This window comes from Hemicordylus capensis, chromosome 2 (genome assembly GCF_027244095.1).
Source record: "Hemicordylus capensis ecotype Gifberg chromosome 2, rHemCap1.1.pri, whole genome shotgun sequence".
Taxonomy (NCBI): Eukaryota; Metazoa; Chordata; class Lepidosauria; order Squamata; family Cordylidae; genus Hemicordylus; species Hemicordylus capensis.
The window spans coordinates 188,315,671-188,330,737 of record NC_069658.1 but is presented as its reverse complement, the minus strand read 5'-3'; the positions used below and the strand labels follow the sequence as shown (position 1 = coordinate 188,330,737).

Here is a 15,067-nt window from a genome sequence, read left to right as displayed (position 1 = left end):
GGCAGCATAATGCATTCAGCAGCATAATGTCCAAAGGCAGAATTGGAGTCACAGAGAGCTGTAACGGGAGTTGAGAGAGGAAGCTCTTCCCTCACTCCAGCTGTGATTGGCTGTCAGGGCTGTCCTTCATGCCAGAAGGAAGCTGATGCAGCCAGTTCCCCCACCCATGCAGCAAGTATCCCCTCCTCTCTGCAGTCTCTGAGACTGCAATTTTGAACATCTACGAAGCGTGCAGGTGCAGGGGAGGGAAACCGCAGGAACACTGAACTTGCGGTTTCCCGTTATGTGTGAATGCAGCCATTGCCTGTGTGTGTGTCAATCAACCTGGAGACAAAGAGTCACTGTAGCTAAAAAAAAGAAGCAAGCAAGCTCACACAAACACTGGGGACATTCTAATGTAATGATTCTCTTCCTTGGAGGAACATTTGTGGGAGACATTTGTGAGATTGTGTAAACAAGATTAATGGGAAGGAACATAGAGACCCAATATTATGTTCACATCTCTCTTCCGCAAAAAAACACCTGGAGTTTGCATTTTGGCATGATACCAGAGTTACTCCTTTGCAGATATTTGTTAACAATAACAAAAAATGTTAACATAACAGAGCCAGCGTGGTGTAGTGGTTAGAGTGCTGGACTAGGACCAGGGAGACCCGAGTTCAAATCCCCATTCAGCCATGATACTAGCTGGGTGACTTTGGGCCAGTCACTTTTCTCTCAGCCTAACCTACTTCACAGGGCTGTTGTGAGGAGGAACTCAAAGTATGTAGTACACCACTCTGGGCCCCTTGGAGGAAGAGCGGGATATAAATGTTAAAACAAAAAACCCCATCAGAATCAGACTTCTAACTTCTGCATGGTGAGTGGAACCCCATCTAGATTTCAGACCCACTTGATTGCTTACCTGGATAGCCCTTGCTCAGTCTAGAAAAAATTCAGGCGTGGATTCTAGGTGAATCACTCACTCCATGTCTTTGCTGTAAGGAAGAGACAACTGTTCAGGAACACAGCTTGTCCAGATCTTTTGTATTTGAGCTTGTTGCATTATTGGGATCAACAGTTTCAAAGGAAAGTCAGGTGTCTTGATCAAATGGAAGGAAAAGCTGGTTCCCTTCAGTTGCTAGAGAAAAGACAATAGCAAACTGCTTGGCGTGGAACTAGGCTTTAATTGCCTTTCTGGATTTTCTCCAGATTTTCTGGATTTTCTCCAGATTTTCTGGACTTTCTCCAGAAATCCAATGGAGAGAGCGCCCCTTGACGAGCATCTCTCTGAGCATGATTCCCCTTGAGCACAAGACAACAGAAATAAACTTCTATTTACTACTTCTTCTTTTTAGCAAACTAAATTAATGATCATTTGCACTGCGAAGGTAGCAATTGACATCAATGCATATATTGGCTATAGAATGGGCAATTAGAGTCTCCCTGGAGTTTCTGGAGGTTGTTTGATTTAAAGTTACATTCCATTCCACATGGCCGATGATTAACTAGCCCACATCGCTCTACCTGATGAATGGCTACGTGCAGAGAGCACAGCTTTCACTAACGCTGGGGTGGGCTGGGAGAAATAGCTGCCAGGAACCAGAGGCAGCTGCGCCTTGTTTGGAACCCCACTGGCTTGTCAGGATGAGCTGCAACAGGAGGGTACCTCATACCTTAGGTCAGGCCTGCCTCCAAGTCCTTATGTTTATACATGTGGAAGGTTCACACACTGGTGTTACATAGCTTTGGAAATGGCTGATGCTGACTTATGAAATGCATGCAAAAGAAATTGTTATATGTCAGCCTGGCTGGCCTGTTAGATGATTTCCGATTAAGAAGCGACCGGGGGAGTGTGACTCTGTTGATCCTTTTGGATCTCTTGGCAGCTTTTGAAACCATCAACCATGGTATCCTACTGGGGTTGGTACCTTGGTAACATGGTACCCTGAAGGGGTTGGGAGTGGGAGGCAAAACTTTGCAGTGGTTCCGCTCCTACCTCTTGGGTAGGTTCCAGATGGTATGGCTTGGACACTGTTGCTTTTCAAAACATGAGCCACAAGGCTGCATACTGTTTCCAATGTTTTTTAACATCTACATGAAACCGCTGGGAGAGATCATCAGAGGATTTGGTGCAGGGTGTTATCAATATGCCGATAATACCCAAATCTATTTCTGCATGTCAATTTCATCAGGAAATGGCCTAACTACCCTAATTTCCTGCTTGGAGGTGGTAATGGGCTGGATGAGGGAGAACAAACTGAGATTGAATCCAAGCAAGATGGAGATACTCATTGTGAGAGGTTGAGACTTAGGAAGTAGGTTAAATCTGCCTGTTCTGGATGGGGTTGCACTTCCCTGGAAAGAGGAGGTGTGTAGTCCGGGAGTACTTCTGGACCCAAACCACTCCCTGATTTCTCAGGCTGAAGCAGTGGCCAGGAGTGTTTTCTATCAGCTTCAGCTGATTTGCCAGCTACTTCCATTTCTGGAGATAAACGACCTTAAAACTGTGGTACATATGCTAGTAACATCCAGACTTGACTACTGCAATGCGCTCTACGTTGGGCTGCCTTAGTACGTAGTCTGGAAACTGCAGTTAGCACAGAATGCACCAGCCAGGTTGGTCTCTGGGGTTGCCCGAAGAGATCATATTACACCCATTTAAAAAAGAACTACACTGGTTGCCAATAAGTTTCCGGGAGAAATACAAAGTGTTGGTCATCACCCATAAAGCCCTAAACAGCTTGGGTAAGATATTTAAGAGAACACCTTCTTCTTCATCAACACCGCCACCTATTAAGATCATCTGAGGAGGTCTGGTTGTGGTTACCACCAGCTCGGTTGGTGATGACTCGAAACTGGGCCTTTTCTAGAGTTGCACCGTGACTCTGGAATGCGCTTCCTAATGAAATTAGAGTTTCCCCTTCTCTGAATGTTTTTAAGAAGGACTGGGAAACATACCTGTTTAGCCAGGGTTTTAGTTTATAGTTTTAAAGCTTCCAGTTTAGAATTTTTATTTGTATTTTTAAAAATTGTTTTAATTGTGTTAATGTTTTAATGGTTTTTAGACTGTGAACCACCCAGGGTTCTTTTGCATGGGGTGGTATGGAAATGTAAGAAATAAATAAAAATAAAAATAAAATAAAATAATACTAAAAATAGTTGTTGTTGTAGTGGTGGTGGTAGTAATATGTTATTCCTTGCCAGCATAAGGAAGGGCAGTTCTCTGGTTTCTTCATAGCTTCTCCCATTTTTCCATCTTCCTTTGGACTTCTTACAACTTTAAGAGGGGTACCTGTGTTAGTTTGTTGAAGAAAAATTAAAAGATAGTATTATTCTGGTACTTTAAACACAGAACGTGCTATTCTTTAAGGGACTGTCATTGCCTTGTCTCTCCAGTGGGCAACTCAGTGTTGTAGAGCCCAAGAAAATCCATTTTATACAAAACATCAGCATTTGTAAATGACCCAGAGATGGGAGTTTGGGGCATTCTACAAAATTCAGGCAAGTGTATTTGTAGCACCCTGTTCCATCAGGTCCCTTCTGTCCCCAAACATGGACTGAACTTCCTCCCAGGCTTCAGCCCTTGGCACAGAGGCGTAGCAGGGTTGGAATGGATTCTGGGATAAAAAGAGAAGATGGACCCCTGCCATCCCACCTCCCCACCTTCTTCTTCAGAGAGGGGGGGAGCAAAGAGCAAGCTGCTGTTTAGCTGAAAGGTCCCCTCCTGCTTCGGGGCCCAGGGACATTTGGTCTTCCTCCCCCACACACCTTGTCCAATTGTAGCTATGCCCCTGTTTGGGCATCTCTTGGCCTCCTTGGCACCCATTCACTTACCGAGTCCAGTGTCCTCCTCTTTAGCCATGTGCCTCACAGCAAGACTTGCTGGCCACACACTCTCCAATGGGCTTGTTAGCCCCACTCTCTCACATGCCAGGTAGTCCCATGCTGCAGTGCCAGCCCTTCCTCTGCTGTCTCCCTCTTGGGCCTTTCCCTCTTATACCCTGGAGCCTTACACCCCAAGTCTGCTCTGGGTCCACCTCATCTTTCTGCCCCTGTCTCTCCATGCGCCTGAAAGCATCACCTGCGCTCTTGCCCCATCCGCTATCACGGCTGCTCCCAACCTCCAAACACGAGTTTCAGGTCTCCGGGGAGAAATGAGTATTTTACTTTGTGTAAGGCTTGTATTGTTTATATGTATATTAAGTTCTGGTTTGTTTATGTATAAAGATCTGGTAAGTATGGTTTGGTCATTTAAAAATTAATAGAGTGTAAGGTGTGCAGTCAGAGCTTTTTGGTAGAGCAGGCCCTGAGTTGCCCAGGAAACCCTGTATGGAATGTTGGAGGGAGGAGATGACGGTTAACAGACTCTATCATGAGTGGGTTAATCTGTAGCCTTTCCTTAAGGAAAGTAAGCTAATGAGATCACCCAGTGTGCTCTCTCTCTCTCCTCTCTTTCATCTCATCTCATCTTCCTATTAATTTCGCAATGCCAAATTTGGACCAAATTTGGTACAGTTGTAGTGACACATGGAGACACTTCAACGGTGCAGTTTGTGATGAGGGACACTTCACCGGTGTAGTTTGTGTCATCCACCCCTATTCAAGATGGCAGATGTGTGAATGTTTGAGGTGCAAGTGGGCTAACTTGTGAACTGCCTAACCAATTTGAACCAAATTTGGTACAGTTGTAGGGATACACAGGGACACCTCAACAGCATACTTTGTGATGATGTCCTCCACCTTGATTCAAGATAGCAGGTGGGTGAATGTTTGAGGAGGAAGTGAGAACTGATGTGGACCAAATTTAGTATAGCTGTAGTGACACATAGGGACAACTCAATGGTGTAGTTTATGATGATGTCATCTACCCCAATTCAAGGTGGTGGACACATACATGACCATTGTCTAACTGATTTTGACCAAGTTTGGTATAGTTTTAGGGACACATAGGGATTTCGTTGAAATTCTCAGTAAAGATAATGACAACAGGGCTGCTGAGATGGAGACAATTGTCTCAGGCAACATGGTCACAGATGAGTTGAAACAGTCACTAACTAAATTGGTTGCTAAAAAATCTTCTAATGAGCTAAATTGGTTTCCATTATTAATTGCATAGTGCTTTTCTTAAAGACAACAGAAGCCCTTGGGGAACTGAGCCTTAAAATGTATGGAAAGACAAATGAGCATGGTGGGGGGAAAGTATCTAGTTGTCTTGGGTGCAGTTTTCTAGCTGATGTAAATTAGTCTGGCTGCATCGTAGACACCTGGGCCAAATTACTTTCTTCAGAGACACAAACAGCTGTGCTGGTTCTAGTAGATTGTATACTCCTAAAGTTTTACTAGACCATCATAGCTAATTGAGTCTATGCCATTGTTAATATTTTTGTTGTGCCCCTGAAGAAGGTGATGGTTGACATCCTTTCTAACTGTGCACCGTCAGAGCACAAAGAAGCATCCTTGCAACAGAGCATTTCCTTACCTTTGCAAAGTTGATCACACAAGGGGAGGATTTTAACGGATTCCTCCTGCCCACTGAAGTGACCCGAGCCACCTGAAAATATGTCCCTGAGGGCTGTGCAACCCTCGGGGACATATTTCCAGGTGGCAGAGGGTACTTCCAGAGTAAAAAGAAATCTACAAAAATCCCACCACACATGATTAGTTTTGAAGAGTTAAGAAAATGCTCTGCTGCAGAGATGCTTCTTCACACTGCCACACAGTCAGGGAGGATGTCAGCCAATCTATACCAAAATGCTTAAGCACAATAAATATTATATTGTCTGCAACCTCTTGAGTTTGTCTCCCCATTTTTTCTGCAACTGTTTTGGGTGATAGTCCCCCTTTTTTCTCACATCTGTATAAAAGTGTGTGTGTGCGTGTGCGTGTGCATGTGTATGCATATTTATGTTTGATTTGGAGCTGAAAAGCAACATGATGATACTGGTTCTCCAACCCTTTTCCCCACTCATCATTTCTGCCCTCCCAATCTCTCTCACATTGTTTTTGTCTTCCCTGGCTTCTGTTTTGTTGTTGTTTTTTGTTGACTGTTGTCCTTATATCCTGAGCTTGGCTCATGGGGAGGGGGGAACTATGTGAACTATGAAATACTAGCCGACCTCCACACAGAGCATCTGTGCGCTCTTTGGGGCCAGCTACCTCTCCCCCCCATACCTGCCCCAGTCTCCGGCCAGGCCCAGGCTGCCCGGCTGAGTGCCACTGTGGTGGCCGAGGTGCCGCTGCTGCAGCTGGGCCCACCTGGCCTTGCCTCAGCAGCCGGGCCTGCTGCTGCCGCATCGCCTCCGTGGCCCGCTGCCGCCTCGCCTCTGTGGCCAGGCCCGCCGCAACCACCCCAGCCAGGCCCGCCAATTTTCCAACCAGGCGCCTCCACCACCCAGCCAATCAGCTGGGTGCCGGGTCTCACATTCCAGAATTAGATTGCAGGGTGTCAGGACCCCCTCTGGAATCAGTCCTGACCCCTTGAACATCCCACCAGAGGAAGAGGACTCCTCATCTGATGATGATCTGTTCCCCAGCAGCCCTATGAAGGATCATCTCACTCCCGCATGGCCAGATAGCCCCAGCAAGTCTCAGGGACCCAGTGTCAACTCTGGGGAATTTGTAGAATCAGAACCAGATCCAGAGGCATTGTCACTCATGGACACTTCAGCTCTTTCCAGAACCCTTGAGGACCCTGGCTCTGCTCCAGAGGAGGAAAGAGACTCAGACCCCCAATGCTGGGGCTTCCCAGCCTCCACCAACCACTCCGCACTCCTTGAAGGAGGCATCACCCAGTCCTCCAACCTGCAGGCACCAGGGCAATCAGGAAGCTCTGCAGGCGAGGCGGAGGAGTGCACATTCGGCAGCATGGCCGTTGCCACAAGATGGGTTTCCGCTAGAGGAGGAGTAAGATCCAGAAAGGTCTACTTGTGAGGAGGATTTCCAGCACCACATTCAGGCAGGAAATGGTGTCGCCATTTCCAGGCCTACTTAAGCTTTCTCGGTCCTCAAAGTCTTGGCTGGAAGCAACAGCTTCTCTAGAGTATCTGCTCCTTGAGCTGCTGCTCTGCTTGTTAGTCTCAGTTCCCTGTATTCAGTGTTCCTGATCTCTGACTCTTCGCTCTTGCCTGAAGCCACAGATCTGCTTAAGTGGGTCTCCTGCTGTAGTTTCTAGACTGGCACAGCCTGCCTCCTGTGTGCTTCTGTTGGAGATGGACTTCCAGTGCATTAACCTTTTGCACCAACTATCCTAATGACCACTAGGGGCATTGGGAGTAGATAGTGAGTAAGGATCTCCCTGACTGTTCTACCTGTCTCTGTTCTATGACCCCTGATCTGACTCTTCTGCACTTCCTGTGAGTCACAATCCTTCCTTCCTTCCTAGAGAGAAGATGGAAACATCTCTCTCCCTTCTTACCTATTCATTATGTAGTCCTTTAGATTAGGTTTAGGTCTTTCCTATCCAAGTGTATTTAACCAATAAATATTTAGTGTTTAGTTCTACAAGGATCTCTATGTGTTTTTCTCTAAATAGTTGCAACAACTAAATTATCCTTTGCTACCTACACTGTAACTGGAGTATGCTCATTCCTTAGTCCTCTGCTGTTTTTCCTATTGAGGGTAAAAATTAACACCCTCCAACAGTTTCCAGGTATTCCAAGGACTCTGGTAGGCCCCCTGATCTAGGGATGAGCACGGAACCAGTTTGGAGGCCTTTTATGGGCCTCCAAACTGGTTTGAAAGACTGGTGGTTTGGCTGGTGATGGGGGAGGGGGCTCTTACCCCTCCCATGGCATTTCCCACACTGGCGCTGGCTTTCAAAATGGTCTGGTGGAGTGGCAGCACACCTCCTTGTTGCCCCAGTGCATCCTTGGACCAGAAGTTGCCCCTGTGTGTGTGCACGTCGTAGTGTGTGCACATCACACTTGTTTATGAGCATGTTGTAAATTGGGCACAGTAGCGGGGCAGCCCCGGGGGGGGACACAGTTGAGGGAGGAACAGAAGAGGCAAAGTGCAGTTTGGGGGAAGTGGGCTGTGTCCCACATGTTAGTTTTCTTACACAGAAATGGCGGCAGATGGGAGGGCAACTACTTTTCTGAGGGGGTGCTTGTCCCCTCTCACCCCTCTCTGGAGCCACCCTTGATAGGGTAGCAATCCTACAAGCATGTGCAGAATGCAACCAGCCTTTTTGTGCATACACAAAATGCACATGAAATAAAGGGGGACTTTTCTTCTTGGTGGTTGCATCATGATGTAAATCTGCATCATGTGCATATAATCACTCATACACACACAACACACTCACACAAAAACTACAGAACAGGTGGTTAGCAAGGCCAGAAGGTTATCAAGTCCAATTTCTATCCCAAAGCAGGAGCCAGTCCTCATTCCTCCTCCTATCCCTTGTGTAACCCATTGTAAATCCAACACTTGCATGTTTCCCAAAAGATAAGACGTTTCGGCTCTGAACTATCCAGCTGGGCCTTCTTCATTTGGTGTTTCCTTAGGGAATGTCAACCAAAACTATAGATTTTATTTTATTGTTCAATTGGATAGTAAACTAATTATAGATAGTAAACATGTTTGGTCTGTCTCCCTTTCCCACATGGGTTGGTCCCAGACCAATGCTGGAAGAATTAGTGTTTACTGCAGAATTGCAGCTCCAGGGAAGATTTCTTGGAAGGCTTTATGGCAGCAGTAAATATAACCCCTTATTGCTACATTGTAGCACAGTACACAACTTCTGCCTACCACTTGGTGTAGTTATCTGGCTTTTCAACCATGCCTTTCTTATGGATTTTCTAGTGCCCCAAAATACTCCCCCTCATTAGTGAAATCATCATTTGCACAGTTCAACTCAGTTGGGTAAGTGACCTTATGAAATGTGGTTGGTTGGTTCAAAGGTCTGGCATCTATTACTAAGCAAACCTAGAATTTTTTGCAGAACCTAGGGAACTTTTGAAAACGAGGAGATGATTTCAACATCTTATTGTATAAGGAGATTTATACATCTCCTCAGAGTTGCACTTAGGTAATTTTTAGAGCCTGGACTCCCCCTCCCCCTTGCTAGAGCCCACCCCCCCCCCCGCCACTGCAAGTTAAGCATCATCCCCCTACACACGCTGTGACAAACACAGAGTCCCATTATATCCTATGAGAAAAAAATAATAATAATTTTCAAAAATTCATAAAAAATCGTACGAGTGTCCGATTGCTTTGGGGTTTGGGTGGCAGGTACCCCTGGGTGCCATCTACCATCCTACCAATTTTTGGGTGTCCGAACCGGTTTGAATCAGTTTGAATTTGAACCGAACCAGGGGGAGGCTTGAGCAAAACCAAAAGCGAACCACCCCCTCCTGGTTCGAACCTGGTTCAAATTCGAACCGAACCGGGCAAACTGGTTTTGTGCACATCCCTATTCTAAAGATATATTTTTGTCACTCAGTTGACAACTGTCCTTCAGTATCTTTATCACTCGGTTGTGCTGCAACATCTTGCATGAGCTGTGTTCTCACTGTTTTCTTTCTGTCTCTTTTTAGGCTCACACAAACCTTTCAACTTTTCCCACAGTTACTCTTGAGTCTATGGAAGTGGACCTCCCAGATTTCTGAATGCCTCTAGGTAACTGTGTTTCCCCCTTTATTCCATCTTCCAGGAAACCTAGAAGGTTCACTTTTGTCAAAAGCAACTATTTTCAGAGAACAGTGCGAACACAGTCCATTGTTCCTGTTATTGCTGGGGGGGTGGGCAGCTGTGGTTGAGAGAAGCTGGCTCACAACAATCCTCACAATGGAGCCAACTGTTAATATTTCAGGTTATAGTGGGGAATGGGGCTGATATGGATTTCAGCCAAAGCAGATACGAAACAGCTCCTCAGGTTGTATCCAAAGTCAGTCTACTCACCGGCATCAGCACAAATCCATCACTCATTGCATGCAGAAGCCTTGTACTCCATTGACCTGCAAGCAGATGTGATGTACTTTTAAATGTTTAAAACTCCACCCCCTCAACATTTTTTAAACACACAATTGGACCTGAGTGAGAAAACACATTAACCTCTGCTTTTGCTTCTATGTTGTGTATGTGGGGGGGGGGGTTGGGGGCGCGCGTCTGCATGTAAAAAAAATCTAAATGTAACACTTACTCTAACTGGGTGGGGCAACTGCGCCCTTGTCTCCTCCCCCACCACAAACACCCATGGCTACTGCCTCAAAATCCTTAATTTCTCCATTGCTTTATTATGGGGTGTTCTGCAAGGACCAAAAGGTGAAGTTTTCAGATGGAGAACAGGGCCTTTCCAGGGTGCTTTCCAGATTGCACGCTACCACAGTCTCACAACGTATCCCTTAAGTGTGCTTGCGCACTGCCTGCGCTGTAAGCAAGATGCGGTTCACATTTCCAATGACTCCTTTAGGATTTTGTTGCTGCATTGTAGCCCTATAACGTTGCATATGCATTGCAGAAAAATGTAAAAATGTAACTTACAATGGATTTCAACTCCGGTTTTTATTATTATTATTACTATTACATTTTCTATCCCACTCTTCCTCCAAGGAGCCCAGAGTGGTGTTCTATATACTTAAGTTTCTCCTCACAACAACCCTGTGAAGTAGGTTAGGCTGAGAGAGGAGTGACTGGCTCAGAGTCACCCAGCAAGTATCATGGCTGAATGGGATCTCCCCGGTCCCAGTCCAGCACTCTAACCACTACACCATGCTGGCTCTGAATGCGGTACACAAAACGCTGCAGTTTACACCACTTTTTGCATTGTAAGTCTCGCTATCTGGAAACCACACAGAGGTAGCATCCATACTCTAAATTATTTTCCAAAGTAGGGTTGCCAACGGTCCCGGATTAACAGGGATGTCCTGTATTTCCGTGTGTGTGTGTGTGTCATTGCATCCGGGACAATATTTAGGCTCCCCTGCCTGGAGATGGTGCCCTGGGAAAGCAGCAGCATGGCAACGAGATGAGCTGAGGGGAGGCAGGAGTGGCAAGTGGGGCCGCACAGCAACAGGAAGGGGGCCTATATCACTAAGCTCTCCATGTGTACAGGCACATGAGTTGGCCTGTCCTGTTTCCAGTCCTTGCCTAGACCAGCACTTTAGCTTTGTGAATGACTGGAGTGGATGCGTGAGAATGAGAGGGTGCCCCTTGACTGGCGCCCCCCAAAGACCTCCAGTCATGAGGGAAATGAAGAAGTGGTGAGCTGCTTGCAGGTCTCAGAAACAGAAGAGCCATAGCGATGCCTCCAAGCCTAGAGGGCTCCTTCGTCCATCCCTCACACTACAGGTTCCCGCAGCCCAGCCTCACCTCTGAAACAGCAGAGGGGAGGACTGCCTGCTGCTGCTTGCATAGCCTCCAGTCCAGTGCAAGCAGCAGCCAATGCAAAAAAACAAAAAACAAAATTGGAGGGGAGAGGGCAACTGGTCGCCCTCCAACAGCTCTCCTCTGCTCCCTTCATCATTAGCAACTCCAGCCGCACCATCACCTCCTCATCCTGCAGCAGGATCCTCACTCAGCTCCTTCCTCATCCCCCATTACCTGCACCTGGTGCTTGCTCCACCCCTGAGATGCTCTCTCCTACTTGTGTCCTGCCCGTATTGGACAACAGAATGTTGGCAACCCTACTCCCAAGGGAAGCCTTAAGATATATTTATGATATATTTTCCACTGACAACTGAATAGTGTCACGGTCTTATGTTTTTTTCACTGTTCGTTTGTTCACTGCCTTATTCAATACTGTTTTTAGGATACTATATGCTTTTAGGCTGACAAGTGTTACTTTTATCCTGATTTCATATACTGTATTTACCTTAATTCAGATGAGTTCCCCCCCAACCCCAGTTCTTTCCTCTTAAACATGGGGTAGTGTTGGTGTTTAATCTTGAATCTGAGTATTCTTTCTTTTGTGTAAATACAGATGTAACCTGTATTTACCCTCTATTTTTTAAGACGTCTTAAATTCAGAGTCTCCTTCTATTCAGGTAAATATAGTATGTGGTTTTCTCTTTACTATGTTCAACCTGTTTTTTCCTATTTGTAAAAATGTGTTTGACTTGGGACACTTTTTGTGGAGAAAGTGACTTCTTAGGCCCTGAAAACATGGCACATGCATCCTACGTGAGCTATTGCATAGGCTTTATGAATGTTAATTTAATTTCCATTGCAGGCCCATTTCCCAGTTATATGGGCAGCGAAAACCATACCATCCACCCTGACTTCATTCTCCTGGGTTTGTCCTCCCAGCCTGGACAGCAGAAGCTCCTCTTTGTTATCTTCCTAGTCATGTATACTGTGGGTCTCCTAGGGAACTTCTTGATCATCCTGCTGATTCTTTGGGATGCCCATCTCCACACTCCCATGTATTTCTTTGTGAGTCAGCTTTCACTGGTGGATGTCTTCTTCACCTCAGTCACTGTGCCTAAGATGTTGGCCAACCTGGTGTCAGAGTCCAAGACCATCTCTTACGCTGGTTGCCTGACCCAGATGTACTTCTTCTTTGCCTTTGGGGTCACTGACAGCTTCCTCCTGGCCTCCATGGCTTATGATCGCTACATGGCCATCCGTAACCCCCTGCACTATGCCATCATGATGAGCCGGAGCCTGTGTGTGGGGTTTGTGGCCGGTTCCTGGATTGTCTCCCACCTCCACTCCCTCTTGCACATTATCCTGATGACCCGCCTCTCTTTCTGTGCTTCCCAGGAGATCCCTCACTTCTTCTGTGACCACCAGCCTGTGCTGGGCTTGTCTTGCACTGACACTAGTTTCATCGAAATGCTGATCTTCACTGAAGGGGCATTAGTGGTGCTGAGTCCTTTTGTCTTCATTGTGACCTCCTATGCCCTCATCCTGGCCATGGTACTGAGGCTGCCCTCAGGTTCCGGGTGGCGCAAGGCTTTCTCAACCTGTGGGGCTCACCTGACTGTGGTCACCCTCTTTTACGGCACGGTCACCGGTGTCTACTTCCAGCCCACGGCTCGATACTCCGCTGAGAAGGGAAGGGTGGCCACAGTCATGTATACCACTGTCATTCCAATGCTCAATCCTTTTATATACAGCCTGAGGAATGATGATGTCAAAGGTGCATTGCGCAGAGCTCTGTGCAGGAAGGTGGGGACACAATGAGTGCCTTTCCCTAAAATTGTTACACTAAAGAACACCCACCACCACCCACCACTGCTACTGTGTCTTCAGAGATTCATGGGATTGGAGGCTGTGCTTACATTATACTAAAGGGTGTTTCTCCTTCAGAGTTCCAATATTGTCTCTTAGGACTGCAGTATATAAGCTTGTCAGTGTGCCAAACGCAAGATAGTTGTCACGGAGAGCACCAGTGGGCCGCCTACTCACATACCTCCACTGTTATTCTTTGCCCATCCTGCTTGTGCCCCCTCCCGTTATGCCCCAGCTGCATCCCATCTGTGGCCTCACGTAAGACTCAGCAAAAAGAGTATTCCGTAATCCAAAAACCTTTGGTTTAAGAGAAGAATTAAGATGCCTTACATTTTCATTCATGCTCTAAAGAGAATGGAAATTGCAAATAAAGGTACCCATCTTAACCTTCGTACCATACAAGCTGTAAAGACTTTGTACAGGCTGCTATATGATGATGGCTTTAGAAATGAGGCTCCATACACCCACACTTTGCCTTGATCAGAGATGCATCAGGCAGAACTTCAAGGAAGTGATTAGGGAAACTGCACCTGTTAAATGTCTGCCTGGATGCATCCCTCCACAGCCCAATATCCAACTGAAAGACCAAGGCAAAGTGCAAGAAACCTCATTTCTAAAGCCATCGTATACCAGACTGTACGAAGTCTTTACAGTTTATATGGCATGGAAGTTAAGATGTTATATGGTGCAGAAGTTAATTAATATTGCACATGTACACCCCAGCCATTTGCAACCTAGTTGTCAGTAGATCACCTACACACCGTACCTCCACTGTTAGTCTTTTGCCCATCCTGTTTGAATGCCTTTAAGAACCTGTTCAAAAGAGTAAACTGTTCTATCTAAGCCATTTTTCAATGGATCTTCACCAAATTTGCAGGGGATGTGTCTCTTGTCTCCTACTAAATGTGTACTGAATGGCCAGACATATTGGACAAATAGTTTTGATTTTATAAGCAATATAATATCCAGGGCTTACAATGGTGAAATGTTGAAACTGATTGATTGACTAAGTGCCGTCAAGTCAGTGTCAACTCTTAGCAAACACATAGATAGATTCTCTCCAAGATGATCTGTCTTCAATCAGGCCTTTAAAGTCTCTCAGTGGTGCATTCATTGCTGTCATAATTGAGTCCATCCACCTTGCTGCTGGTCATCCTCTTCTTCTCTTTCCTACAAATTTTCCCAGCGTTATGGACTTCTCAAGGGAGTTTGGTTTTCGCATAATGTGTCCGAAGTATGATAGTTTGAGCCTGGTCATTTGTGCCTCAAGTGAAAATTCTGGATTGATTTGTTCTATGATCAATTTGTTTGTTTTCCTGGCTGTCCATGGTATCCTCAAAAGTCTTCTCCAGCACCAAAGTTCAAAAGCGTCAATACTCTTTTCTATCTTACTTCTTCAAAGTCCCGCTTTCACATCCATAGAGGGTCACGGGAAAAACCACTGTCTGAATGATTCCAATCTTTGTAGGTATAGAAACATCACGGCATCTAAATATCCTTTCCAAGACCTTATGGCAACTTTATTATGTGCTACTGTGCGGCATATTTCTTGACTGCTGGATCCCTTACTCTCTGTCTTAACTATACTGGCACAACTGTGTTAGTATAATATATGGGTGGGTGAAAGGAGACAGGAGTTCAATTTTCTGTGACCATTTATAAGCCAGAGTAGGCTGCGACGGGGAGGGGGTTGCCCCATCAGCACCCAGAGCTAGATGGGTGCAGTAGCAATAGCAATAGCACTTACATTTATATACCGCTTTATAGCCGAAGCTCTCTAAGCGGTTTACAATGATTTAGCATATTGCCCCCAACATTCTGGGTACTCATTTTACCGACCTTGGAAGGATGGAAGGCTGAGTCAACCTTGAGCCCCTGGTCAGGATCGAACTTGTAACCTTCTGGTTACAGG

General features: G+C 46.0%; 2 protein-coding genes across 5 annotated transcripts in view; one reads left to right on the top strand and one right to left on the bottom strand.

Annotated features, from left to right (window-relative positions):
• LOC128347364 (olfactory receptor 1B1-like) overlaps window positions 1-15,067 on the bottom strand; it is a 29,608-nt gene that overhangs the window by 3,423 nt on the left and 11,118 nt on the right. Inside the window, exons 1-3 of one of the 4 annotated variants that reach the window (XM_053301872.1) lie at window positions 3,817-4,294; window positions 3,184-3,274; window positions 905-977 (exon numbers count right to left, since the gene is read on the bottom strand). The exons of 1 other annotated variant lie outside the window; for it this stretch is intronic. The gene's annotated coding sequence lies outside the window, so the exon portion shown is untranslated. Of the gene's footprint in view, window positions 1-904; window positions 978-3,183; window positions 3,275-3,816; window positions 4,295-15,067 lie in introns of those variants that run through there. 2 more of the 4 variants (XM_053301873.1, XM_053301874.1) reach the window with 2 other exon arrangements.
• Window positions 12,169-13,107, top strand: LOC128347365 (olfactory receptor 1K1-like). The gene has a single exon (XM_053301875.1). It carries the CDS (start codon window positions 12,169-12,171, stop codon window positions 13,105-13,107), a length of 939 nt encoding a protein of 312 aa, XP_053157850.1.